General features: G+C 35.8%; 1 protein-coding gene and 1 long non-coding RNA gene across 4 annotated transcripts in view; one reads left to right on the top strand and one right to left on the bottom strand.

Moving 5' to 3' along the window:
• The window catches only part of PPP1R3A (protein phosphatase 1 regulatory subunit 3A), an 83025-nt gene extending 57328 nt beyond the window's left edge, over positions 1–25697 (top strand). For 2 of the 3 annotated variants that reach the window (XM_070947240.1, XM_070947241.1), the window contains 3 exons: positions 7584–7642; positions 7746–7867; positions 21700–25697. In XM_070947240.1, the coding sequence (XP_070803341.1) occupies positions 7584–7642; positions 7746–7867; positions 21700–24432 (2914 nt within the window). In that variant the 3' untranslated portion in view covers positions 24433–25697. The remainder of the gene's footprint in view (positions 1–7583; positions 7643–7745; positions 7868–21699) is intronic. The other variant, XM_070947242.1, reaches the window with a different exon arrangement.
• Positions 19467–27054, bottom strand: part of LOC139319391 (uncharacterized) — a 129526-nt gene continuing 121938 nt past the window's right edge. The window contains exon 3 of the long non-coding RNA XR_011600621.1: positions 19467–19612. This is a non-coding gene — a long non-coding RNA (uncharacterized lncRNA). The remainder of the gene's footprint in view (positions 19613–27054) is intronic.

Below are 27054 nucleotides of genomic sequence, written 5' to 3' on the forward strand. Positions count from 1 at the left end.
TTCCAAAGAAGTAATTGATAAGTTTGGATCTTCATGGTGTCAGTCTTTTTGATCTTAGGCAAGGGGCCCATTATGTTTTCAAGGGAGGTCTCCAGACTAAGGTCCCTCGGGGACAAGGAACGACGACGTTTGTGTGGACTCATATCAGGGCAGCCAGTTGATCTCTTGGTGGAGGATGTTGGGTAATAATAAGGCCCAATGCTGGTTAATGTTCTGATAGTAAATTAAAGAAGACCCGGCTTATAGAGTCCCCCGGTTAAAAACAAATTGTATGGGTAAAGCTTCAATGGAGGTCAGCCCATATACATCAAAGCAGTCAGAGCAATCAAGGCAGCTCGTAGGGAACATTTGCCGAGTTGTTAGCAAGCAGTATGAGTAATGAAGGCAGGATGCTGGGCCAGGCAATTAGGCCTAACAAACAAAAATATCAGAGGAATTGCAAAACTGGGCTCGTTGCCAGAGTAAAATGGGAGTTGCCGGGAGAGAGTTGGAAAATTAACTGGTATGCAATTTTGCATTAAAACTCCCCTGCAAAAATCAGGGGGTAAAGGCTAAAAGCACAGTTAAAACCGCAATAAAAGACGAAGTAAAAACTTAAAAGCCGAGCAGGAGAAGCATATATCCTACCAGTCCTCCATCTTGGCTCTGCCTCCTCCCTGGCAGAACCGGTAGTAAAATCCTATATTCATGTTATATTCTTGCTCTTGCTTTAATATCAAAATCAAGGTGAGATAGGTTGCAAACAAATCTATAAATAAATATATGAAAAATAAATAAAAAATAATTGGAATAAATAATTCCAATATTTAAGGAGTTGCTGCAGATAAAAGGGGGTCAACCCTTTTGCTCCTGGATTGGACCAGATTGCCCGATCTGGTAGCGATGGCAGCGGGTAGTTCAGAGAACCGATAGCAAAAATCCCTGCCCCCGCCCCCCCATGCCCAGCTGAGCCGCGTAATCATCAGAGGCTGTTTTTTTATTTTTTATTTTTATTGAAAAGTTTTACAAAAAAAAAAAAAGAATTTCCCCCCCCCTAAATATTCCCCCCGCCCTTTCCCTCCCCCCCCCAAAGACTTCCCAGAGCAAAATACAGGGTACTTCAATTAACAATCATAAGCTAAATTAACCTATCTATCCTCAGACTACTAAATCCCCCCCGAAACCTTAACTCCACTATGGTACTTCTAATACTTAACGTTCATTCATAAGCTATTTGATATTTTCTTGTCTGATATTATTTTGAATATAATCAATCCATCTTCTCCATTCCAATACGTATCTTTCTTGTGTATAGTCCTTCAAATACGCTGAGATTTTCGCCATTTCTGCTAAATTCGTTACTTTCCGTATCCACTCTTCAATAGTAGGCAAAAAGTCCTTCTTCCAGTATTGCGCTACCAACAGCCTTGCTGCTGATATTAAGTTCAAAATCAATTTAGTCTCTAATACTGTACAATCCATCGTTATACCCAGTAAAAACAATTGAGGAATAAATTTCAACCTTTTTTTCAAAATGTTCTGCATCACCCACCAAATTTTTATCCAAAATGCCTTGATTTTCTTGCAGGTCCACCATATATGATAATAGGTTGCATCATCACATTCACATCTCCAACATTTAGCTTGCAAATTTGGGTACATACATGATAATTTTTTAGGATCTAAATGCCATCTATAAAACATTTTATAAAAGTTCTCTCTCAAATTTTGTGCTTGCATAAATTTAACATTTCTGACCCAAATCTTTTCCCATGTTTCCATCATCACTGGTTCCTGAAAGTTTTGTGCCCATTTTATCATACAATCCTTAACCAATTCTGTTTCTGAATCTATTTCCAATAAAGCATTATACAACCTTCTAATATGCATCTGACTTTGATCTCTAATCTGTTTCACCAAATTTTCCTCATTTTGCATAACACCAATTTTTTGATCTTCCCTCCATCTAGCTTGAAGCTGACCATACTGAAATTATACATCCTGTATAATTTTCAGTTTCACTCTTGGTTTCTTCCCACCCCAAATAAAAGTATTAACCCCTTTCTGCCATTCCAACAAATTTCCGTCTTTCTTAAGCACTGGTATCATTTGAAACAAAAATAAGGACCTAGGTCAAATATTCATTTTTATTGCTGCTATCCTTCCCAGTAATGATAGTTGTAGCTTTTTCCAATTTTCCATTTCTTTCTGTACTTTTTGCCAAAGAACTTCATAATTGTTTTTAAACAGTTTCGTGTTTGAGGCTGCAATATATACTCCTAAATAATTAACCTTTTTAACTATTTCAAACCCCGTTATTCTCCCTAAGTCTTCTCTTTGAGATATGGACATATTTTTAATTATCATCTTTGTCTTATGTTGATTTACTTTAAATCCAGATACCTTACCATACTGACCTATTATGTCCAACATATATGGAACCACTTCTATAGGTTGAGATAAAGTAACAACCAGGTCATCTGCAAACGCTCTTAATCTATAATCCTGCTGTCTAATTACAATTTCTTTTATTTTATCAGATTCACGTAACTTATTCAACAAAACTTCTAAAGTTAAGATAAACAACAGTGGTGACAAGGGACAACCCTGCCTTGTACCTTTCTCAATTTTAAAGACTTCTGTTAGGCCTCCATTAACTATTATTTGTGCTGTTTGTTCCTGATATATTGCTCTAATTGAATGTATAAAATATTCCCCAAAATGCATTTTTTCTATTATCTTAAACAAAAATTGCCAATTCAGTCGATCAAATGCTTTCTCTGCATCCAAAAATATGAACGCTGCAGGGACCTGGTTATTTTTTCCAAATATTCCAATAAGTTAATAATTTGTCTAACATTATATTTCATTTGCCTCCCTTTTATAAAACCTGATTGATCATTATGAATTGTTTGTTGCATAACTGGCATTAATCTGTTCGCTAATATCTTAGCAAAAATTTTATAATCAGTATTCAAAAGTGAAATTGGCCTAAAATTTTCAGGTTTGATACAGTTTTGATCTTCCTTCGGAATCAATGAAACAAAAGCTGTTCTCCAAGAGGGTGGAACTCCTCCCCCTAATTGAATTTTACAAAATAAAGCTCTAAGCGGTTCTACCATTTCAAGCTGTAAATTCTTATAATAAACAGCTGTTAATCCAGCTTTCCCTGTTTTTAACTGCTTAATTGCAGCAATGATCTCCTCAGAAGTTATTGGTTGATTCAATCCTTCCCTCTGTTCCAACGTTAATTCCGGAATATTCCCTTCCTTTAAGTATCTATCTATATCTATACCTTGTATTGAGTCACTAGCATATAACTTTGTATAAAATTCTAAAAAAGCCTTTTTAATCATATTCTGTTGGTAAACTTCCTTACCTCTATATTCTATCTTACCAATGACTTGTGATTTCTGTTTTTTCCTCAGCATGTAGGCCAACCACCTACCTGGTTTATTGGCATTACAAAATGTATTATGTTTAGCATATTGTAAGCTAGTTGCCACCTGATCAGCCATTAATATATTAAATTGCCCTCATAATATATTTATTGTTTCTTTTACCTTCTTATCTTCTGGATTAAGTATAAGTAATTGTTCTTTCTTTTTTATTTCTTCCTCTATCTCTTTCCACTTCTTTTGTTGTTTTAGTCTATGTTTATTATTCATATGTATTAACGTACCCCTCATATAAGCCTTACTAGCATCCCAAACCATTTCCATAGAGGTACCCTTGTTCATATTAATAGCAAAAAATTCTTTCATTTGTTTTTTAAGCTCTTTCACATTTTCTTCATATCTAAATAAATTTTCATTTAACCTCCAAGACCTCCTTTCTCCCCTCTCCTGTTCAAATTCCATCCAAATCGGACTATGATCAGTTAAAATTCTTGGACATATCTTGGTCTTCTTCACCCTAGAAATAAAATCATTTGTGGTTAGTATAAAATCAATCCTGGAGAAAGATTGATGTCTATCAGAAAAGAAGGTGAAGTCTCTTTCCTCCATATTGCGTTCTCTCCAAATATCTCTCAGTTCCATATCTTCCATCATATCAAAAAAAGATTTAGGTAATTTTGCAGGTGTTGAAATCTTGGATAAACTTTTTTTATCTCTCTGTGTGTCTATTACTCCATTCCAGTCACCCGTTAATATAAAAGATTTATAATCCCATTGTATTATTTTAGTGTGTAAAAATTTATAAAATTTGTCTTGTTGCTGATTAGGGGCATATATTCCAATTAAAAGCATTTTTCCAGTCTGTGTTAATAATTCAATTGTGATATATCTTCCTTGATCATCTGCCTCGATTAAATTAGCTGATAATCCTTTCTTTACATATATAACTAACCCATTTTTCTTCTCTGGCACTGATGCCACAAAGTGTGTACCTAATCTTGAATTTATCAAATATTTTTGGTCTAATAACCTAATATGTATTTCTTGCAGACAAATAACATCATTGTTAAATTGTTTCAAATAATGAAATACTTTCTTTCTTTTTTGTGGTGAATTTAAGCCATTAACATTCCAAGATAGAAATTTAGTTGCCATCTTTAGCTTTTTGAAGCTGCATAAGCATCAGCTGAAGATCCTCCTCCACCTTACTCTTTGGTCTAGCCCCCCACCCCCCACTGCTTCTGTTTTCTAAACTTCTTGAGATAGCTCTTGAGATTGTTGCATTTTTAACTGTTGTTCTTGAAGTTTATAAGTTGTTCGGGTCAGTCGTTGTGCTTTCGGTTCTTCCTTCTTGAGTGGTTCCAGAGTTGGGGGTAAGCCCCCAAGATCCAGATCTTCTTCCGTGATGATTCCTCCAGCTGCAACTTCAGCATAAGTTTGTATCTGCTTTCCATCTTTTTCTTGTTGTATCATCTCCATTTTCTTTCTGCTCCCCCCTGGTGAGGGTGGGTATCCAGCCTTTAATCTTTTGCCTTCCAGACTGTGTTTAATCAGTATCTTTCTCCATTTTAAGTCACTATTAGACCAGTTGGAACGTCCCATCTGTATGCCACTTGTTGATTTCTCAGCTCATTTATCAAAAATCCAAAGTCCTTTCTACTTCTCAACATCTTTGGAGGGATTTCTTTCAAAACCACCACTTCTTGCCCAGCCACCTGAACCTTATTCTTGTAGGAAGCTTGTAAAATATCATTTCTGATCATCCTGGTTGTAAAATAAATCACCACATCTCTTGGCAGCTGTCTTTGTCTTGCCAACCAGGAGTTAACCCTGTAGATTTTATCAATTCGGCTTGCCACCTCTTCTGGTCTTTCTTTAATTATCTCTGCAATAGCATCAGCACAAATATCCTTTAAATTTTCCTTGTTGTTTTCTTTCAGGCCTCTCAATCTCAAAGCAAATTCCATGGACCTGTATTGTAACATTACCAATTCATCATCAACTTTCTCTGTTTTGGTCATGACATCTCCCATTTTGCTTTCCAAATTTAAATTGGCTTCATTAATTTCTTCCACTTTCTCATCCAACTGAATAACAAGTTTTGACAATCCTGATACTGCAAAAACAATATCATCTCTTATTTCATCGTGCTTTTTTGCAACCACTTCTTTAATTGATTTTATATCGTCCTCAACTTTCTTTAATTTCCCTTCCACAAGTACTGTTAAATTATTCATTGCTGTGGCTTGATTATTCATAGCTTCTTTCATTGCTGTTGCTTGATTATTCATGGCTTCTTTCATAAACTCTTTGAAATCATCGAGAGCAGCCTCCTGACTCTGTGAATCAGCTGGAAGTTGTGCTTTCTGTGTCACCACTGACACAACTGGGGAACCTCCCCCTCCTTTAACAACTCCTGGCTTAACTTGTTTAGAAGCCATCTTATTTTTCCTTTTTAAAAAGATCTTTCCCCCCCCCCAAAGCCACAAAGTCCCTTGAACAACTTTAAAGTGCTTGTAATTTATAGTCTCTAATTTATTAGGCAAAATAGTCTTTTCTCCACAAGTTCTCACTTCCCAGCAGCTTTAAAAGTTCTCAATAAGCACTTTCGTTTCTGACTTTCACTTTCAAAACCATAACAAAGACGCCATCTTCAGCCTCCAGCTCAAAGAAATTCAGTTTGAAACAAAGTAACTCCGGAGTTAAGCTCTGTTTCTTTAAGGCTTGTTCTCCTGTTTCCGCTCTGCCTGCGCTTGTAATCAATCAAACTCACTTTTGACAGCAGGATAGTCGCGGCGTCTGGCTCTGTTTAAAACAGAGTTGCCTCAGATCCGGAGCTTCTTGGTGGGCTGGCCGGGGACTCTCACCCTCCAAGCCTCTGGAATTATTCCAGAGGACTTTCGGGGAGCTCTACTTGCACCCACCAGCTCTCCTCTCCTTCTTCTCCTGATGGAGAGGTTTTTCAGCCGCCAGACAGCCGATTAGTGCTGTCAAAGCGGCTTTTACAAGATCGTGGGGCTGGTGGTCTAAGGAGACCGTCCACGACACCTGCGGTGCCAACCGGAAGCCCTGTTTTTTTTTAATTTTCAAAAGCATTTTTTTTCTACAACCTCTTCGGCCAAAGAGGTTGCAGAAAAAAATGCTTTTAAAAGGCTCTAATGATCCCAGCTGAGTTGCCTGATCATCAGAGGCTTTTAAAAGCATTTTTTTTCCTGCAATCTCTTTGGCCCAGGAGGTTGTAGGAAAAAAACTGCTTTTAAAAGCCTCTGATGATCCCAGCTGAGTTGCCTGATCGTCAGAGCCTTTTAAAAGCATTTTTTTCTGCAACATCTTCGGCCGAAGAGGTTGTAGAAAAAAAATGCTTTTAAAAGCCTCTGATGATCCCAGCTGAGTTGCCTGATCGTCAGAGCCTTTTAAAAGCATTTTTTTCTGCAACATCTTCGGCCGAAGAGGTTGTAGAAAAAAATGCTTTTAAAAGTTAAAAAAAAAAAAGGTGGCCATGCCTACCCAGTCACATTATCCCCCCCATCAAGCCACGCCCACAGAACCAGTAGTAACAAATTTTATATTTCACCACTGGGGTCAACCTATTTTCCAAAGCATCTGAAGGCAGGACAAGAAGCAATGGATGAAAACTAAGATTTGACAAAGACTACTTGTCTCCTTATTCCATCGATTGAACTTGAATAAGGTTATGGTATTCATAGCTCCTTATTTTGAACTACTATAACAAACTTTCTTTGTATTCATCTGTAAAGAACATTCACTGAAAGGCAAACACAAGATAATATATCAAACTGGATTTCACACACTGTACCAAAACCAACATAAAAGTCCAGTCAACAGATCTGGCATGCACCAAATGATAAAAGTGGAGAGCACACTGCAGTAAGACCTCTGCAGAATGGCCCTTAGTGCAATAATATACAATATTCACATGGATAATTTGCCACACAAAGTAAGGGACACCAAGTTTTTTGTGATTCCTTCAGTCCAGATTAGAGTTATGGAAGGAGATGGAAAGATTAGGTTACTGTCATTATTATCCTATGGTGACATTAGATTATGACACATGAAGCCAGATGAGAAAAATATTATTTAAATTAAATGTATGCAAATATTACATTCATTATGATAATACTATTGCTTAGAAATCCAGAAAAAGTTTTTAATAACTATCACTTTGTTTTCTTTCTCATTTAATAGTAAAGAGGAAGCATTGACGACGACTGATAAAGACATTTGGATTAATCCCAGAATCTCAGGTAGAAAGTCTCAATCAATTCAGCCTTCTGTAGTTTGTGTTATAATTTTTTTAAAGTAACAAAGCATCTAGGTGAATATTATTCAATAATTCAATTCCTTTAGATTCACACATCCCCCAAATCATTTATTCACATGTGGATAATGAAAATAAATACAGAAAAGAAAATGAAGAAGAAAAAAATGATGAAGATGACAAAGAAAATGAGAAAGAATTGGAATTGCTGGTAAGTTTTCAGAATCTTTTACAGCAATATTCCCCAACCTTTCTGGGTTGGTAGCCTAATGCAGGGGGGGGGATGGTTTTGTGTGAGGGGCAGCTTCACTCATGCAGCCCAGTTGTGAATAGGCCATGGCCCGGTAGTAGAGTGTGGCCCACAGACTGGGGACCTGTTTTCGAGAAAGATCTCGAGAAAGAAACTGCTATGACTTTAAAGTACTCTAAAATCCTTTTCAGCTGCATGTCAAAATGCCGGAAGGTGGAATCAAACAGCATTCTCTATTCTTTTATTTTCTAAAATAAACAAATATTTTTTCCTGTTCCAAACAATGCACATGTATTTAGACCAACCAGTTGGTTGATCAAAACTTTTCCTGGGGAGACATGATAAAGCTAGTGGGGTTTTCTTCAATAGAATAAAAAATAATTCTTCAGATTATTATTCTCTCTCCTCCCAGTCTACCTCGCTAGCCTCTTATTGATTTACATGTGGACATTTTTTGTGGATATTTTGAAGTTGGACACAACTTCTTATTGAGTTTTGCAAGTATAACAAATCAAAAACTTGTGATAAAAAAATCAGCAGGGATTTCATATTGGATATCCCAGACAGACAATTATGTGTATCAGCTCAAACTATATATTCTGGTATGTTTCCTCAGCAACCAAAGGATTGCAATCTTCTTATTGACGAAGGTTGAGGGATAGTAACTCATAGTGCATGAATTGTACACAGGCCTGACATGGGGTGGGGAGGATGATCTCACTGAATTTTTATAATTTTTCAGTCATTTTTCTTCAAAAAAAAAAAAAAAACCAAACAAACTGAAAATTGTTCAGATTTAACATATCAAGAATGCTGTCACTAATCTCCATACCTCCAAAATTCAACCCTCATTCTTGGAAATCATGACCCTGACTACTTTTTTTTTTTTTTTGCAATTTTTTTTAAAAAAAATTTCCAAACATACAAATTACATCTTTTCGGAACAGAGCTTTGATCCAGTCATCAATTTGTTCAATTTTTTTGTCATCTTTAACAAAATTTTGTATATTCTATTTTGCCATAACATTTATTTCTCAATCTTAAATCGCATATTCAACTAGTACCATTTTAGAAAGAGTTTACTCATATTTATTTAATCAAAACAATTACCCTTCTATTAACCCATCTAAAATCTTAAATTGATAATACATTTATCAAATTTAAGTCTTATAATCTTAAAAATATAGCAATTTAACATTTGACATTTAGACATAGTTCTTAATTCAAATAATGCTATTTCAATTTTCTTTTCTTTTTTGCTTAAGTAAAAAATGTTCAAATTATTACAATTGTTATACATATTTAAACAATATCCCAATTATAGCTATCGATTTTCTCAAACAATACCTTCCAATATCTTAATAAAAATTGATTCATTATGTCCATTTATATATTTTCTTTTTTCATAATCTAATTTAACCTTTTCTTTTATCCTTCCACTGTTAATCCCAATGTAATCATCTTTGTTCCACTGTTAATCCCAGTGTAAACATCTTTATTTTTTCCACTGTTAATCCCAGTGTGATGTCTTGGAACCTTCTTTTATCATTCTACTGTTAATCCCAGCATAATCATCTTTTACTTTTGTAAATGTATTATTCAAACATATTCAAATTATTACAATTGTCATAGGTATTTAAATAATATCCCAATTATTATAGCCATCAATTTTCTCAAATAATTCCTTCTAACATCTTAATAAAAAAATTAATTCATTATATCTATTGCTATATTTTCTTTTAACATAGTCTATTTTCCATACATTTTAGCTTCAATCCACATTTCATTTATAAGTATCTGTAACATATTTCTTCTCACATTTGTTGATCTCAATATAGTCATTTTATAAATCCAAATCCTGGTCTTTTTTATTTCCCTTAATATTTTCCAACCTTTTATTCTTTTATCATTCACTGTTAATCCTAATATAATCATCATTATATTATTGTTAATCTCAATATAATCATCATTATGTTATTGTTAATCTCAATATAATCTCTAGAGACCTCCTTTTTATTATTACTATTCACATATTCAGTTATTTATTCATATTTAATCACAATGTCTTTATCTTCTTTATTTTCCACTTCTATGTCTTATTTCTCCATCTTCATTTTCTTGTCCACTCATGTATACTCCAATTCAACTTTTATATCCTCAAATTTTTATCCTCTATGCAACATTATAGTTATTTCTCTTATTTCCATTCTCCAAGTCAAATAAATCAATTTGTTCCTTCTCTGATTCCTACGCCCTTTTTCTTTTTAAGTTAATATTATTCCAATTGTAAGAGTTCCATTGTGTTCCCTTCTTTTTATTTTTTTATTCCTCCAAAAGTCAAACCGCTTGTAGACAAGAAAATCCTCCTCTGCAAGTTCCCACGGTTATTATTTTATTTATTTATTTATTTATTTATTTATTTATTTATTTATTTATTTATTAAATTTATATGCCACCCCTCTCAGGGCGGCTCACAAAACATTTTAAAAAAAACATTCTAAAAACATTTAAAAGATTAAAAAACATTAAAAACCTTAGAACACATTCACACCATTCATGGCCGGATCTTGCCAGATCGCAAAGCGAGATCAACAGCCTCAGGCCTGCCAGAAAAGCCAGGTCTTTACAGCTTTTCGGAAGGCCAGTAGGGTGGGGATGGTCCGGACCTCAGTAGGTAACTGGTTACAGAGAGCTGGGGCAGCCACGGAGAAGGCCTGTTATGGGGTTGTGTTGCTTTTAATCTTTATCTCTATGTGCCTCTATGAGATGTTTTTGGTTCCTGGGTGTTCCCTTTGAAGACGCTTTATAAGCGTTGTTTGTTAGTTTAACTTCGTTAATAAAAGCTTATCCGAAACATGGTGTCAGAAGTGGTTCGGCCTTGAAAGTTGAGCATTTGAAGTAAGAAATATAGCACCATGGCAGATAATATACCACTGCTGCAACCCATGCGAGTAAGTGAGGACTCTAGCACTAATTGGGAAAACTTTAGGGCAGAGTTTGAACATTACTCTTTGGCGACAGGCTTAAATGATAAATCAGCAGCAGTACAAGCTGCCACATTAAGAAGATTGATGGGTGCAGAATGTCCCCATTTATAAGCATAGTTTATAAGCATAGTTTAACTCTTACAGAAGAGCAGAGGACTGATACAAAGGCTATTTTGGATGCTTTGGAAGCTTTCTTCAGACCGCATAAGAATGTTATATATGAAAGGTATCTTTTTGGCAGCTGCACGCAGGAAGAAGGGGAGACAATAGACACCTTTGTAACACGCTTAAAGGAACGAGCGACAAGCTGTGATTATGGTTCCCTCAGAGACGAACTCATCCGAGACAAAATAGTTTTGGGTGTTGTCAAGGACAGTACACGCTGCCGTTTATTAAGGGAACATGGTTAACTTTGCAATTAGCCATAGAAATATGTTGGACTACTGAACTTACAGATAAACGGCTGATGGCATTGGAGCAAGATAAACAGACCAACTATGTTAATGTAGCTTCCAGACACCAGCCAAATGTGAGGAATTGTCAGCAACAGCAGCAGTTTAAACAGAAGCCTCGCAATTTGTCAGCAGACAACCACACACCATGTAAATACTGTGACAATGTGCATGCACGTGGGAAAGATCGATGTCCAGCGTATGGTAAAATCTGTAGGGTGTGTGGGAGGCTGAACCACTTTGCTGGGGTGTGTCTGGCAGCAAGGAAGTTGCATATGGTCGAGCAAATGCCGGACTTAGAGGATGTATCGCTGTTTACCACAGATGCGATCTATACGAAAGAATGCATTGGTGCAGTACATTCAAAAGGCAAAAAGTGGTTTGTTAATCTTCAATTTAATGATATAACTCAATCTTGTCAGTTGGACTCGGGGGCAACATGCAATGTGATGAGCCTAAAGGATAAAAGGAAATTGGCACCTGAGACACCCCTCCAGCCTAGTAGTGCCACATTAAAGTTATATTCGGGGGAACTGATGAAGTCACTAGGCTTATTTTATACAGAGTGTAACATACGTGGGGTTACTCACAAATTGGAATTTGAAATTGTGGATGTAGATCAAAAGCCATTACTGTCAGGCTCAACGTGTGAGCGTTTGGGACTGATGCGATTTACCATTCCGAGGGGGTTGCATAATGTTGAAACCTATTCCTCCAAAGCCTTGGGGAGACCATTGATAAAGCATCAAGTCCTCCAAGTTTATAGGGAGGTGTTTGAGGGCCCTATTGCATCCGTTCCAGGAGAGGTTCACTTTCAACTTGATCCCGCTGTCCCTCCAGTACAAAGTGCCCTGCGCAATGTCCCTATAGCCATTAAGGCACAGGTTAAAGCACAGTTGGATAAATATGAAGCAGAGGGACATATTGTTTCAGTAGCCGAGCCAATCGACTGGATAAGTAATATGGTGGTGATTAGGAAGTTGGAAAAGATCCGAATTTGCATCGATCCCAAGTTTTTGAATATGGCTTTGAAATGATCGCATTACCCAATGCCAACATTAGAGGATGTTTTGCACAAGCTGCCTAAGGCACAGGTTTTTACACTTGTTTATGCCAGGGATGCCTTCCTACAGTGTAAACTGGATGAAGAGAGCAGTTATATGACTACGTTTTGGACTCCTTGGGGCAGAAAGAGGTGGTTTAAACTGCCCTTTGGTGTCTCCATAGCACCAGAGATGTATCAAAGGAAGCAGCAGGAATTATTGAGTGGCCTCAGCGGAATTGAGCCTATAGCTAACGATATCCTTATAGTTGGGTGTGGCGACACTGATGATGAAGCGGAGCATGATCATGATGGGAAATTGATGGCACTATTGGAGCGGTGTAAGCAGGTGAAGCTGAGGCTCAGTATAAAGAAGCTGCAGTTTAAGGTGCGAGAAGTCCGCTTTCATGGACATATTTTAACATCACAAGGGTTAAAAGCGGACCCAGACAAGATCAGAGCTATTGTGAACATGCCACCGCCTACTGATGCTAAAGCAGTGCAGAGATTCATTGGCTTTGTTACATATCTAGCAAAATTTTTGCCACATTTATCTGAGGTGTGCCAGCCATTGAGACGTCTGTTGGATAAAGCACAGTTTGGCACTGGCTCCCTAAACATGACCAGGCAGTGCAAGAGATAAAACACTTGGTTACTTCTGCTCCAGTATTAAAATACTATGATGTTACAAAGATGGTTACTATTCAAAGCGACTCAAGTAAGAACGGTCTGAGATGCTGTCTGTTACAAGAAGGTCAGCCAGTTGCATACGCATACAGAGCGCTTTCGCCAGCAGAGTTAAACTATGCTCAGATCGCGAAAGAATGTTTAAGTATCGTATTTGCTTGCCAGCGTTTCCATTATTACCTTTATGGTAGAGATATAATTCAGTTGAAACTGATCACAAAGCATTAATAACTATATTCAAAAAGCCTCTTCTGTGTGCCCCGAAGCGTTTGCAAAGCATGATGCTCAGTTTACAGCATTATAATCTTGATGTGGTTTTTAAGCCAGGACGTGAAATGTATATCAGCGATACCCTGAGTAGAGCCACAGTAGATCAGACAGCTACGGGAGGAGAACATGAATATCAGACGGTTTGTTGGCTGCGACAGGAACAAATACGTTTTGCTGAAATTAATCAAGCAGATTATCTTAATGTTACGAATCAGCGGTTACAGCAGTTGAGGCAACATACGGATGCTGACGTGGCCCTACAGACACTAAAGAATATCGTGCTGAGCGGGTAGCTGGATGTGAAAGAGGCAGTTCCCATGATTGTAAGAGATGAGATGAGATCTCTTCAGAGATGAGATCGTTGTACAAGATGGCATTCTGTATAAGGGTCCAAGAGTTATAGTGCCAAAGTTATTGAGACCGGAGATGTTATTGCGCATCCATTCAAGCCATATTGGTGGGGAGGCATGCTATAGACAAGCCCGTGACACATTGTACTGGCCAAATATGCAAGGCGAAATTGAGGATTTTGTCAGTAATTGTACCATCTGTAATGAATATGCATATCGGCAACAGAAAGAAACTATGATGTCACACGAGATACCATCCCGACCCTGACAGATCATTAGTATGGACTTGTTTAATTATGCAGGGAAAGAGTACTTGATAATAGTGGACCATTATTCGGATTATTGGGAAATTGACCTCCTTCCAGACCTGTCAGCTGAGACCACCATCAAGAGATGCAAATCTCAGTTTGCACGTTACGGGCAACCAAATGTAGTGATTACTGATAATCGTCCTCAATTTGTAAGTCTGCAATTCAAGAAATTTGCTGCTGAGTGGGAGTTTGATCATATTACTTCATCGCCACATTATCCACAAGCGAATGGAAAAGCTGAATCAGCTGTAAAGATTGCTAAGAATTTATGTAGGAAAGCACATGGCGAATGTAGCGATCCATGGAAGGCTATTTTACATTGGAGGAATACTCCAACTGAAGGTATGGACAGTAGCCCAGCACAAAGATTAATGTCACGGAGATTAAAGACGTCCTTACCCGTGGCAAATAAGTTGCTTGAGCCCGTGGTGATACAAGGGGTCCCGGAAAGGCTACGGCAGAAGAGGCAAGTGGCAAAGGCCAACTATGATAGATCTGCAAGAGACTTGCCAGAGTTAAAGGTGGGAGAATGAATTCGGATGAGACCACTGCCTGGAGATCGGACTGGCCGTTGGGAAAGGGGTACCTGTTTACAACAAGTGGCACCTCGCTCCTATTTGGTGGAGGTTGGAGGAACCCGATATCGGCGGAACCGTGTGGACTTGCGTGTGGCTGAGCAACCAGACTTGCGTGTGGCTGAGCAACCAGACTTGCGTGTGGCTGAGCAACCAGACTCCTCATATTCAGTGGGTGGGTCAGAGCCAGTTGCCAAGCCAAACCTACTTAAGGATAATAATGAATGCTCGTCTGACATTGATGACAGTCCTGAGCAAGTTGGTGCGTCTGGTGATAGCCAAACAGCCGAGGCTTCAGAAAATGGCGAGTGAAGAGATCCGGCCTGCGTGAGAGAGTCAGGTGTGAGAGAGGCGGTCGTTACTCGGAGTGGTAGATGCTCACGCCCCCCTGATAGACTCAAGTTGTAGAAAGTGTTGCTGTTATTAGAAAAAGGGAGATGTTGTGGGGTTGTGTTGCTTTTAATCTTTATCTCTATGTGCCTCTATGAGGTGTTTCCGGTTCCTGGGTGTTCCCTTTGAAGACGCTTTATAAGCGTTGTTTGTTAGTTTAACTTTGTTAATAAAAGCTTATCCGAAACAAGGCCCTCCCCCGCGGGCCCACCAGCTGGCATTGTTTAGCTGACGGGACCTGGAGGGACCAACTCTGTGGGATCTTACCAGTCGCTGGTATGTGGTAGAAGGCGGTTTTGAAGATAACCTGGCCCTGAAGTTATCTGTGAAGTTCACAATTTTCCAAACAAAAAACCAAGTTGCAATGTTCCTTTGCAGAGACAGATGGTGTCTCTCTGCAATCCACAATTCCAATTGCTTAACAAGTATCCATTTTGTTTCAATTACATCACGATCTTACTTAGCTTCTTTTTTTCCTTTTTCAGTTTAAAAATATTAAATCATATTTAAAGTCCAGTCCAAATTTAAATAGCTCTTCTCACTTCTTTTTTCCTTTTCCCCCCTTTTATTTATGCATCACTTTTCTTTTTAAACCTAGTTATCCATTCTTTTTGTTTTTCTTACAATTTAAAAAAGAAAGGGGAGGGAAAGGGTCTCTTTATTTCTTTCCAATCCTTTGACCATATCTAATTGTTTAAAATTCCCAAATAGTTTATTCAGAAATCAATTTTCTATTGGGTTTTTGTCTCTTTAAAGTTGCATTTCAAAATCTTCTTTGCCCCCATGCTCCTTAGCCGCTATTACCTCATTAGGGGTCTTATAATTGTAAGATGTTTCTCTTGTTGTTATTTCAAGCCTGGGTTGGCTGTCACTCACCCGGCTTCAAAAAGACTCTCCTCCCCTCTCTCCAGCTCTATACTTGGTCCGATTGTCCCAGCTTCGTGGCAGCCACCATGGCTGCCGTCCCCCACCGCCGACTCTCAGAGAACTTCCTCTGACCTCTGAGGAACTTGCCTGTTCCTCTCGGTCATCCGAGGTACCTGTTTTTCTTATTTATTAATTCAATTTGTATGCCATCCCTCTCCGATGACTCAGGGCGGCTCACAATGCATTTAAAATCATTATAAAAAACATTTAAAAATTAAAAAATTAAAAACATTAAAACTCATTCACACCATTCATGGCCGGATCTCACCAGATTGCAAGAGCGAGATCAACGGCCCCAGGCCTACAGGATGATTCTGGTCCCAACGGCAGCAGTTCATCAGCCGGGGTTTTTGCGGAGCTCATCAGAGCCCGCTAATTCCCCGACTGTCTCGCCGCAATGCCAAACTGGAAGTCCCCATGACCCTGTCTACTTTGATGACAGATTAATGTATTGTCTACTCAAACATCCAAAATAATTTTAAAAATGACTAATCTGTGGTCACCAAAACTTTGTTCGCTTTGGTTAGACAATATTATTATATATTCCACAAGAGGAAGATCTTTCTCTACTTCAACAGTGGTGATAAGCATATTACATAATTTGCTAATACTATGTTACTATCAAAGTTTTAATTATATATTTGGTATGATTAAAGGATATAGGATGTTTGTTTGTTTTTTGAAAAAAAAAATTATTATTTTTTGAAACATAAACATAAAATACATCTTTTAAGAACGAAGCTTTGATCCGGTCATGAATAGGTACAATTGCTTCACCCTCTTTATCAAGCTCTTTCCCAAATCTCCATCATTACATCTTTTAAAATAAAAACCAAAACAAATTTTCCCCCCAATTATAATATCTTAATCTAAACAATTACCTTTCTATTATGTCACCACAAATCTTAATTTCCAAATAACACAATTCAATATTTAATTACATTTATTACCCTGAATTCTATCTATATACCCATATCTAGGACCCATTACATTAAATCTTTAAATCCTAATCTCTTTTAGTTTACATCTATATTTCTTAAACTTATCGCACATTACATTCTTCGTTTTACACCGAGTCATTTCATTATTACAATCTTATCATTTAATACTAATCCCACCATAATCTTATTATTATCACCATCAATTCCATCTTAAGTCATATTTATTTTAGCTACTTATCTCTTAATCATCTTCTTTTGGCTGTTTTCCAGCATCATCATTTATTGTTTGGCTGTTTCCCAGCATCATCATTTATTGTTTTGGCTGTTTCCCAGCATATTCATATTATTTGGCTGATTCCCAGCATATTCCTCTCTATTTTCCTATCACACCCAAAGAAAGAAAAAAAAGAAAAAGAAAACAAACATCTCCATCTATTATTTTGGCTGATTCCCAACATATTCATATATCTTTTGGCTGTTTTCAGCATATTCATTAAGCATATTCTTAATTTTACTGTTTATCTCTGTGTAATTCCCTATTTTATTTTACCTTCCATGTATACATTAGTTGTTCATATTTAATCATATTATCATTCTCAGCTTTATCTGCAATTTAACATTGAGACTTAATTCTTACATCAAACACATCCCTATATAAATCAATAAAATTTCTTGGATTCTTCTCATATTCATATTATCAATACTATCCATCTTTACTTTATTTTTCTATTTTAATCACATTGTCATATTTTCCATCCTTATACATCTATAAACACATAAGAAAGGAAGATTTGGTTCTTCGGATATATCCTCATGATTGCCAAAATCCACGTTCTTGGGGTACAGATACCGAAGCATCCAATTTTCCCAGCGCATAGTCCACAAATGGTTTCCAAATTTTCCAGAAAATATCTTCTTTATAGTCACCATTTCTAATTTTAATATCACATGTCATTTTATCATTTAAAGCTAATTTCCACATTTCACAATACCATTCTTCTATTCTAAAATTCACATCTAATTTCCAATATCTGGCTATTATAATTCTACCCATTATAATCATAATTCTAATCAATTCTTTCTCATATTTTGTTGGTTCTATTTCCTTAATTATCAACAGTAATATAGTTTCTGGTCTCAATATTATTGCTTTCCCCATCATTTCAAATATCATTTCCTCCAATTGTTGCCAAAACTTTTTAACTTTATCACATTTGTACCACATATGTTCATAAGTCCCTAATTCCATGTCACATCTCCAACATTGTTTACTAATTTTTTTATCCATCAATGACAATCTTAATGGAGTCAAATACCATTTCCAAACAACCTTATAATTATGCTCTTTAATCCTTACAGATAAAGTCTTCATAATTCTACTCTTCCAATTCACGTTCCAATCTAAATCTGATATTTTAATATTAAGTTCTTTTTCCAATTCATCTTCATCACCCTTTGTGGTTTTCCATCAAAATTTATAATCTTATATATCTTACTAACAAGTCCCTTTAGCTCAATTTCATCTTTCATAATTTGGAATACTAAATATTCAAATTCAGTTTTACTTCTACTTATCGAACAATTGTCCCTTACCTTCTTGGTCCATTTTTCTATCTGTATTTTTTCAAACCATCCTAAACCCAATTTTTCAATGATTTCCTTTTTATAATTAATATTCATCTAAACATTACATTTTCATTTTTAATCAAACTATTTTACATTCTTTTTTCCCAACCGTGTATATTTTATTTCTTCATTTCCTTATCTGTCAACATATATTCCATTTCAAATTGTTCTCAAATTTAATTCTCCATGTGTCATTTTAGTTCTTTTTGTTACTTCTTATTCAATGCAAAGTAGATCAATTTTCCTTCTTTTGTTCCTGCGCCATTTTCTTTTGTTCCTGCACCAATTAGTAATAGTTATAAATGTTATGTTGTATTTCTTCTTTCTGTCCACTGGCAAAGCCGTCTATCGACAAAGAAAAAGCCTCTAGCACCAAAGTCCCATGGCTATTATTTGTCATTTCAGAGTATTCCAAAACAACCAGCAAGTTACAATGTTTCTTTTTTGAAGCAGAAGGTGTATCTCTGCAGTCCACACTTTCCCTTAGTCACGCCAGTATCCATTTTGTTGCAATTATTTAACAGTCCAATTTAGATCTCTTCTTCTCTTGAGTTTTAAAAGTGTTTAATCCATACCTTTTTCTTTTTTTTTTTTTTTTTTTTTACAAAGTCCAATTCTAGTTTAAATTTTTTTCCCAGTCTTTTCAGCATGCCTGAATGTTTAATTGTTCCAATTAAATCTATCCCAAAATAAGTTTCCTAGCGGGTCTTTCCCTCCTGAGGTTATTTTTCAAAATCTTCTATGCCCCTCTAATCCACAGCTGCTGTTTTAAGGCTAGGGGTCTTACAAGTACCAATCATTGCTCTTGCGTTGTTACAAGCCTAAGTTGGTGTCACTCACCCGGCTTCAAAGAGCTTCATTCTTTCACTCTTTCCTCCTGCTCATCTCTTAGTTCGGTTTGTCCCAGCTTCGTGGCAACCGCCATGGCTGCTGCCCCCCACCGCCAACTCGCAGAAAGTTCCCTCTGACCTCTGAGGAACTTGCCTGTTCTTCTTGGTCATCCGAGGCACCTCTCTTCCTACCCCGTCCCTGCAGGACGGTTCTGGTCCGAAGACCCATCGGAGGCGGTTCGGCAGTCGGGTTTTTCACTGGACTCCTTAGAGCCCACTATTTTCCCAGCTGTCTCGCCATGACATCAAACTGGAAGTCTAGGATGTAGAATGTTTTGAAACATTTTATTTTGTTATCTTTCATTTAACAACTTATTTCTCTTTTATCACAGGAAATAAGGGACAATTTGAAAACAATAGAAGAATAATAACTTTATTTCTTATTTTTCTGATTTCTATTATTGCATTCCCCCCCCCTTTCTTTTTTTTAGTTTTACAGTTAGGGAGCCATACATAGACTATAACTAATGGCTACTCAACAGTGATTGTTTGTAGGCTCATGAAAGAGCAAAGCAATGATGTTGCAAGTGAATATTTTTAAACATTTGATAATTAGATAATTGCATAAAATAATTTTTAATGTGGCACTTGATGTATAGATTGATTTAAAAAATTGCTCCTTGTCCAGAAGTTTTGATTCTGAAGAGAATAATAGTAGGGAAAGATAAGTTATTGTTTTTAAACTCAAAAATTGCATCTGACCACAGATACCACCTTTCAGACATAAAACACATAAAGAAATCTATTCATATTAAACATTACTTTTAACTTCAATGCCACTTATATTTCATAAATGTTATTCAGTGGGTTAACCTGCATTTTATGAGAAGAAAAAATGGGATAGTTATATACACAAGTAAATAAGCAGGAAATATAATGGTGTTTGTGAGTGAAAATATAAAATCTGAAACACACAAAAGGACATGCTAAACATTAGCACCACACAGCCATTTTAGGTAGAGAGTAAGACAATTCTTCAGACAAAAGGCCAAAGTTATCTTAGCTCTAACTTTAGGAGAGTTTAAAATTGTCATTCAGGAGCTTTTACTGCCTGATTAATCAGCATCGAAATATTATTATTTTTTATTAACAAGAGAGAAGGTATGAAAGTTATAACATTCTCCAATACAAGACTTAAGTATATAGATTTTTTAAAAATCTATATACCTGGTCAAAGCTCAGTCCAATCATTTTATATGCTGCATAATGAATTAAACAATAGAGATCTATAATAAATGGAAATGCAACCAAATCTTTGAAACCCATAGGCAATGGCTCACACGACAGCTCAGCAGTTGACAAGTAATATCAGCCTTATGTGAGAAGGGGAAATTGTAAGATTTGCATATAATTATTGAAATCATGCAAATGTCAGTTATAAGGAGGGAGATAGCGGGGAAAGAAACAGGCATCTCACTATTAAATCCTGACAGTTGGCATCACTGAAAAGCTCAGATACATTTGAGGACTAGTTGGCAGAGGGTCATTAAAACAGAATTTGCAGAAACATTAGTTCCTTCACTTTTCTTTGAGTGACGTTTTACTATTAATAGTTTGCAGAGGCTTTGCAGAAAACATATTAATAAGAGACATTGTGATAGGGATATCTGCAGCAAATGTAATAAGGGAGTATCCCAGTTTCTGTTTTCTAATTGATTGGTATAGAACCATCCATCTATGCATTTGAAAGCAAGGGAAGAATGCCATAAGGAGCAAATGCTATTCAATAATGTAATTTAATATTGGGGTGATAGTGAAGAAACATCTTTGTGGCCTTTCCTAACTTAGAGTTTCTGCAGTTTCTAACTAAAACATTGCTGTTTGAGGGGTCTTGGGAGAATAAAATAAACATAATCCTTATAGTATTTGTCAGTGTGCAAATGTGTCTATATTTTACTGTACATTCTTTAGCTTTGATGTTTTGTGTCACTGCACTCACTTTAAAATAAAGCATGCCTAGAATGGAATGTGCTCTCTGAATGAATTAGTTTGCCTTGTACAGAATTTTCTCTTCAGGATTCATTTCTCTGAAACATACTTGAAGCTTACTGAGCTCATAAATAAACAGGCTAAGATGGGGACAGACATAAAGAGGAAAAGTGGAATTTTATTTTTTGCCTCTTATATTTGTTTGTTGCCCTTTGTGGCTGTGCGTGCACACGTGCTTAAAATGCAATATTCATTTTGTAAACAGCTTGGAAGCATGTTTTCTAAAAATGGGTTTCATTGGAAAAAAGATCTTTCTTGAATTGGACCCCTTTTCATGCATATGTGTATGAGTGTGGGCATATAGTCTAGTCACATACACATTCACACATATTTTCACTCTTATTCTATTGTTTCAGCTAAGTCAGCACTTGACTAGAAGCAGAAGTTCTTCAACGAATGAAAGGAGTTCCTATGCAACTGAGCCAGTTAGATTTCCAAATGAACTACAACAACTGGGGGACAAACTAGAGTCTGGCTTGATTAGACATCCTCTACTTAGAAGCTCTTCAACAGAACATGCTTTACAAGACAAAGAACTGCAGAATAATCAAACATATTCCATTGGAAATGATAGGCAGTTATTATTCCCAGAAAAATGCAGGGAGGTTGACTCACTAAACAAAAGTGCACAGTCCATAGAGGGTTTGAATCCAAATGCAACCTATTCTTCACCAGAATATTGGTCTGAAATCAAGAAAAACCAGACTGCCTACATTCCAGATATTGTCTCAAGCAATTGTGGAATGCATCAAACATATGTCCCAAGTGATGAATTTAGGAATGTTCCAGGAAATAAAACAAAAGAGACATTATTCATAGGTGAGGCTGATTATAACTTCAAAAAAGCAAGGGAGATAATTTCCTTAGAAGATGATGAAACAGGGAAGTTAGAAGAAAATGCATTGAAAAGAAAGTATAATAATATCAAGACAGGTCAGAAACAACTTAAGCAGGAAATAGTTTTCCAAATTCCAGAATTAAATTCAGAAAACTTCATCAGACATGAACCCCAAAGAGAAAAAGTTGAAAGCAAAAAAAATATATGTGTAAACAGAAATTTAAATAGTGATGCCATAGCTAGTGCTGATGTCACAGAAAATTATTTGGTAAGCTCTCATTCAGAAGACATTATAGAAGAAGAATATAAGTCTGAGTATAATGTTGATAAGGAGAAAGAAATCATGCTGAGAATTTTAGAGAACTCTCCAGAAAAACAAATATCTCTTACCAACAGATATAGAAAACATATCTTAGGTGATAATTATGAAATCAACAGGCTAGCTAAGTCACCTCAAAGGGAAGAAGTAATGACTTCCAGTGTCCCAGGTGAAACAAAAGAAGAGCAAATTCCATATGTAAGTGACAGTGGAAACTCATATAAAAATAAAACAGAAAGCAAAAGTTGCATTATAGATGAGTCAAATCATGACTCAAAAAAAGAAGAAATCAGAATCCCTAAGAAAGTTCATAATACGCTTTGGGAGAGTCAATCCTATGTTGTACCACTAGTTGATGAAAATATCTTTATGCAATCTATATTAATAAATACAAAGGAAATGTCTGGTAGTAGAAACAATTTAGCAAAAAGGAAGTACAGTCAGAGTGATAATCCAGCAAACAGAAATATTTCTGAGATAGAACCTGACACGGTTATTCTTAAAGATCAGAGTTCCTGGGACAAATTGATGATTCAAAGGTGGAATGGTTCAGAAAACCAGTTGGCAGAAAGGCAAAGTGAAGCAAATAAAAGAATGCAGATCAAGGAACTAACAGGAGTTGAAGCCATGGGGGGTATTAATGACAATACAAGATGTTTGAAAGTAAGTCCTACAAATGAACTATTTACTTGCCAAGATGCACTAAGGTATGAGGAGACTTCAGTCACTAAGCATGATAGTACAGGAAAGGCAGAAGCAGTTATGGCTGCTTATATAATTAAAATGACATCAGAAAGTATTCCTGAAAAAATGTCTGCTGGTGAAAAAGCAGTTATTGTTAAGCTACCCCAAGAGACTGCACTAAGTGACAGGCCCACAGAGAAAAAGGAAATGGTATTTGATATACATGAAGGAAGAAATGATGGGTCGCATTATCCTCTTTGTCAATGCAATAGAGAGGGTGTATTATGTGACACCAAATTTGGAATATCTGCTTCAGGTATTAATAATGTGCCCACATATGAAACAGTACATATGGAAATAATGTCAACACATGAAACAAATGAAATGCTTGCCAAACCAGAACATAATTCTGTAAATAATTCACCATCAACTGAAATATTTTATCCTTTTCCAGCAGAAGGAAAAATTGTTTCTGAACAAGGTGTGCATTGTGAAGTACCATGGAAACATTCAGAACATTCTTCACAAGGCTTACACAATAAAGAAGTTAAAGAAGGAAGCATCTGGAATTCATTTTCTCACATAGGTCCTACAACTGAACCAAAAATATGCCGTTTGGATGAAAAATTGGTGGGAAGCTGTTATAAAAACTCCTCAGTGATATTTCCCAAAGGCTTTGTAGGCCCTCATACTGCTGAAGTAGAAGAGATGTTACCTCCACCCACAGATGCTTCAACTGAAATTGCAACTCAGTCTGGATGTAATTTCAATCCAAAAGATGAAATAACTCATGTTATTCTAAATATCAATAAGCCGCAAGAATTTCCTCCTAGTGAGAATAGAGAAGGAAATATAGGCCAGTTTTCCCATCAAACAGTGTTCAGTCCAGAAAAACAAACAAGGCCCACAATTTTAATTAGGGAACCCACTGAAGAAACAGAAAAGACAAGCTTAGATTTGGAAGGTTTAATAACTGAAAAGAAAATGAATATTGTCAGACATGATAAGCAGGCTTTTTTTGATCATACAGGAATTTCGGGCCAGCAAAATGAAGCTTATAATTCACCTGCTGAGTGTCTTGTGTTAAAGCATATTGCTTACAAGATACTTTATTTCCTTTTGTTCATTGTATTTTGTGTAACATTGTATCATTATGATTTAATTGTCTGCTTTGCACTCTACTTATTTTCATTGTGCTGGCTATATTGTGATGGTAGGAGAAACAAAAACTCTATCAAAAAGGAATAGTATGAATATTCCACATTGTATTTAGATTTTATTATCTGCATGTTCCAAAGAGTAACAATGTCTACTCTTAAAACCAAAATAAGACTCCTTTCCTCTTTTCAAATATTGCTTAAAAAGAATGCACACGGAATGCATATGTACTGTATATGCAGCCATTCTATACAGGACCATTCTGTTTCGAATATTAAGTATCTATATGAATCAAGAGTTCTGAAGCATATCAACTTATATTAAATCTAGTTGCTGTCTCTTTATGAAGGTGTGACGCTTCAGTCTGTTCTGGTTTGATCATATTTATTTTGTAGTATAGTCTCATTTTCTGTGAATTTAAAAAATATAAATATATTTAGCAATATAAATTAAATACTTAATTTTTAAAAAAGGAAGAACATGCTAACAGGACCTCTTAATGCAAGTTTCCTTTGCTAAACAGCTGGCAATTAACATCACAATGGAAGGATGAGAAGAAACACTCCCATTACTCTTCAGTACATGTTGCCTAAGAGTTTTGTATGTTTATATGAACCATGCCACTTATGTGCCTCCCACCTTTTTTCTATTCTGCCATATGAAGACATTCGATTTCTAAGAATTAGTGACCTAAATTCAAGCTCTCCTTCATATTCAAATTTTGTTATTTGACCATATTCTTAATACATTAATACATTGAAAAAATGATTTGTTCATGAACCAGTACAATCAGTGAGAATAAAAACCACAAGGAATGTACTTCACTTTCTAAATCTATTAAATCTTATTGTCCATCTTCCTCAATCTAGCTCCTTCCAGAAACACTGGACTTACAAATTCTTAGCTAATATGACCAAAAGCCAGCTAAAAATTCTGTAAAGTACCAAGTTGGGAAACATTGACCTACTGCTCTAATTTGTGGGTAGGTGGAAGAACTCTGATATAGATTACATGATCTGCTTTTTTTCCAAGTAATGAGTTATATAATGAATAACATTAATAACACACTGTCATCTATAGGATGCAAAGTAATTATGATGTATGTATAAAAAAATATAAAGTTAAGCAAGAAAACCAGGCTCCCATTCTTATCACAGAATTAATACAGACTGATACACACTAAAGAATAAAAACTGGAGCCTCACTGTTTTCATTTGTTTGTATTGTTATAAATGAAGATTGTGTGATTTTCTTTTCTTCCACATTATTCCAGTTAGTTGTTTTGAATCATATTATTTGGACTATGTTATATAGAAAAAGCAAACCCGATGAACATCGAATAATACTAATAAAGTTTGACTGTCTTGGTTGTATGTGAATAATTCAATTCCCAAATGAAAATAATAAAGTATAACAATTGTGCTGTGTCCTACACAGCTATGGAAGATTAATTTTGATCAATACTGACAGTTTGGACCTCCCAGCTGTAACTAATAAAGAATTTTCATAGCTCTCATTCATTTTTTTAAAATTAATGTTTAATTATCTAGTTATACTTTATGTCTTTGAAGACATAAAGTAATGGAAATGGAAGGAAAATAATATTGTGATCCTTCATCTCTACAATCTATAAGCTGCAACAGCTGCAGTACAACGTTTCTAATGCTGTAATGTTTGTACAGTGAAGCTTATCTCCTATTAAACATGCAGCTTTATGTCATATTGAGGAAATTGTCCTAAATGCAAATTATTTAGAGTCAATCATTTTAGTTTATCCTTATAGATCAGTATAGAAATGTGAAGACACTGTGCAAAGTGTACAATGAGGCAGAGATGGAATATTGTATAGATGTTATCTTCACTCTCATGAAATACACTCCAAAATGGATTCTGATTGGCCCAAGTTTTTCTACATACAATCTTTAAGAGTGTCTGCATCAGCTTCACAAATCACTTCATTAGTCCATGGAATAATCAAATCTTTTATAAGATTCAAACCTAGCAGCTAAAAAAATTTCAGAGGGGTTTAAAACAGAACTCTTATATTTCTCTGTTGTTTTATAATACTATTATGTATCATATTATATTGTTACATACAATAAAAACAACAGGACTTATGAAGCCTCCATCAAATCCCTAGGATTTGCCTAGCTGGAGTCCAACTACACATAAAGTGTCTTTATTCACTAAGTATTTAGAATATTTCTCATAACAATTATGCATTAACTGCCTAACATAACCTCCCATTTATTGCTAATCTATAATTGAGCTATAGCCAGCAATGGTCCTTTCTCTCTACCAAAGAAAATGGATACTGTGCTAATACATGTCATAATATTGTCAATAGGTACCTACAGTATTTCTGATTGGAAGAAAGACTTACTTTTAATTATATTGTGTAAAAAAGATATACAAGAGATGACTTGTCAGGTTCTCTGTATATTATGTATATTCCCCATACACTGAAATATCTTTATTCAGGGGCATTTGGCTTTGAAAGACATTTTCAACAAAGTGAAGCAAATTATCAAATCATTATCCCTATGCAAAACTTCCTTGCATGCACAAAATATTTATTTATTTATTTATTTATTATTCAAACTTCTATACCGCCCTTCTCCTTTCGGACTCAGGGCGGTGAACAGCCAAAATAAAAACATTTATACATAAAGTTACAGTTAAAAATAGGATTAAAATAATTAAATAGATTTG

Source organism: Pituophis catenifer, unplaced genomic scaffold (assembly GCF_029215685.1).
Source record: "Pituophis catenifer annectens isolate HBS135680 unplaced genomic scaffold, rPitCat1.0.hap2 SCAF_7, whole genome shotgun sequence".
Taxonomy (NCBI): Eukaryota; Metazoa; Chordata; class Lepidosauria; order Squamata; family Colubridae; genus Pituophis; species Pituophis catenifer.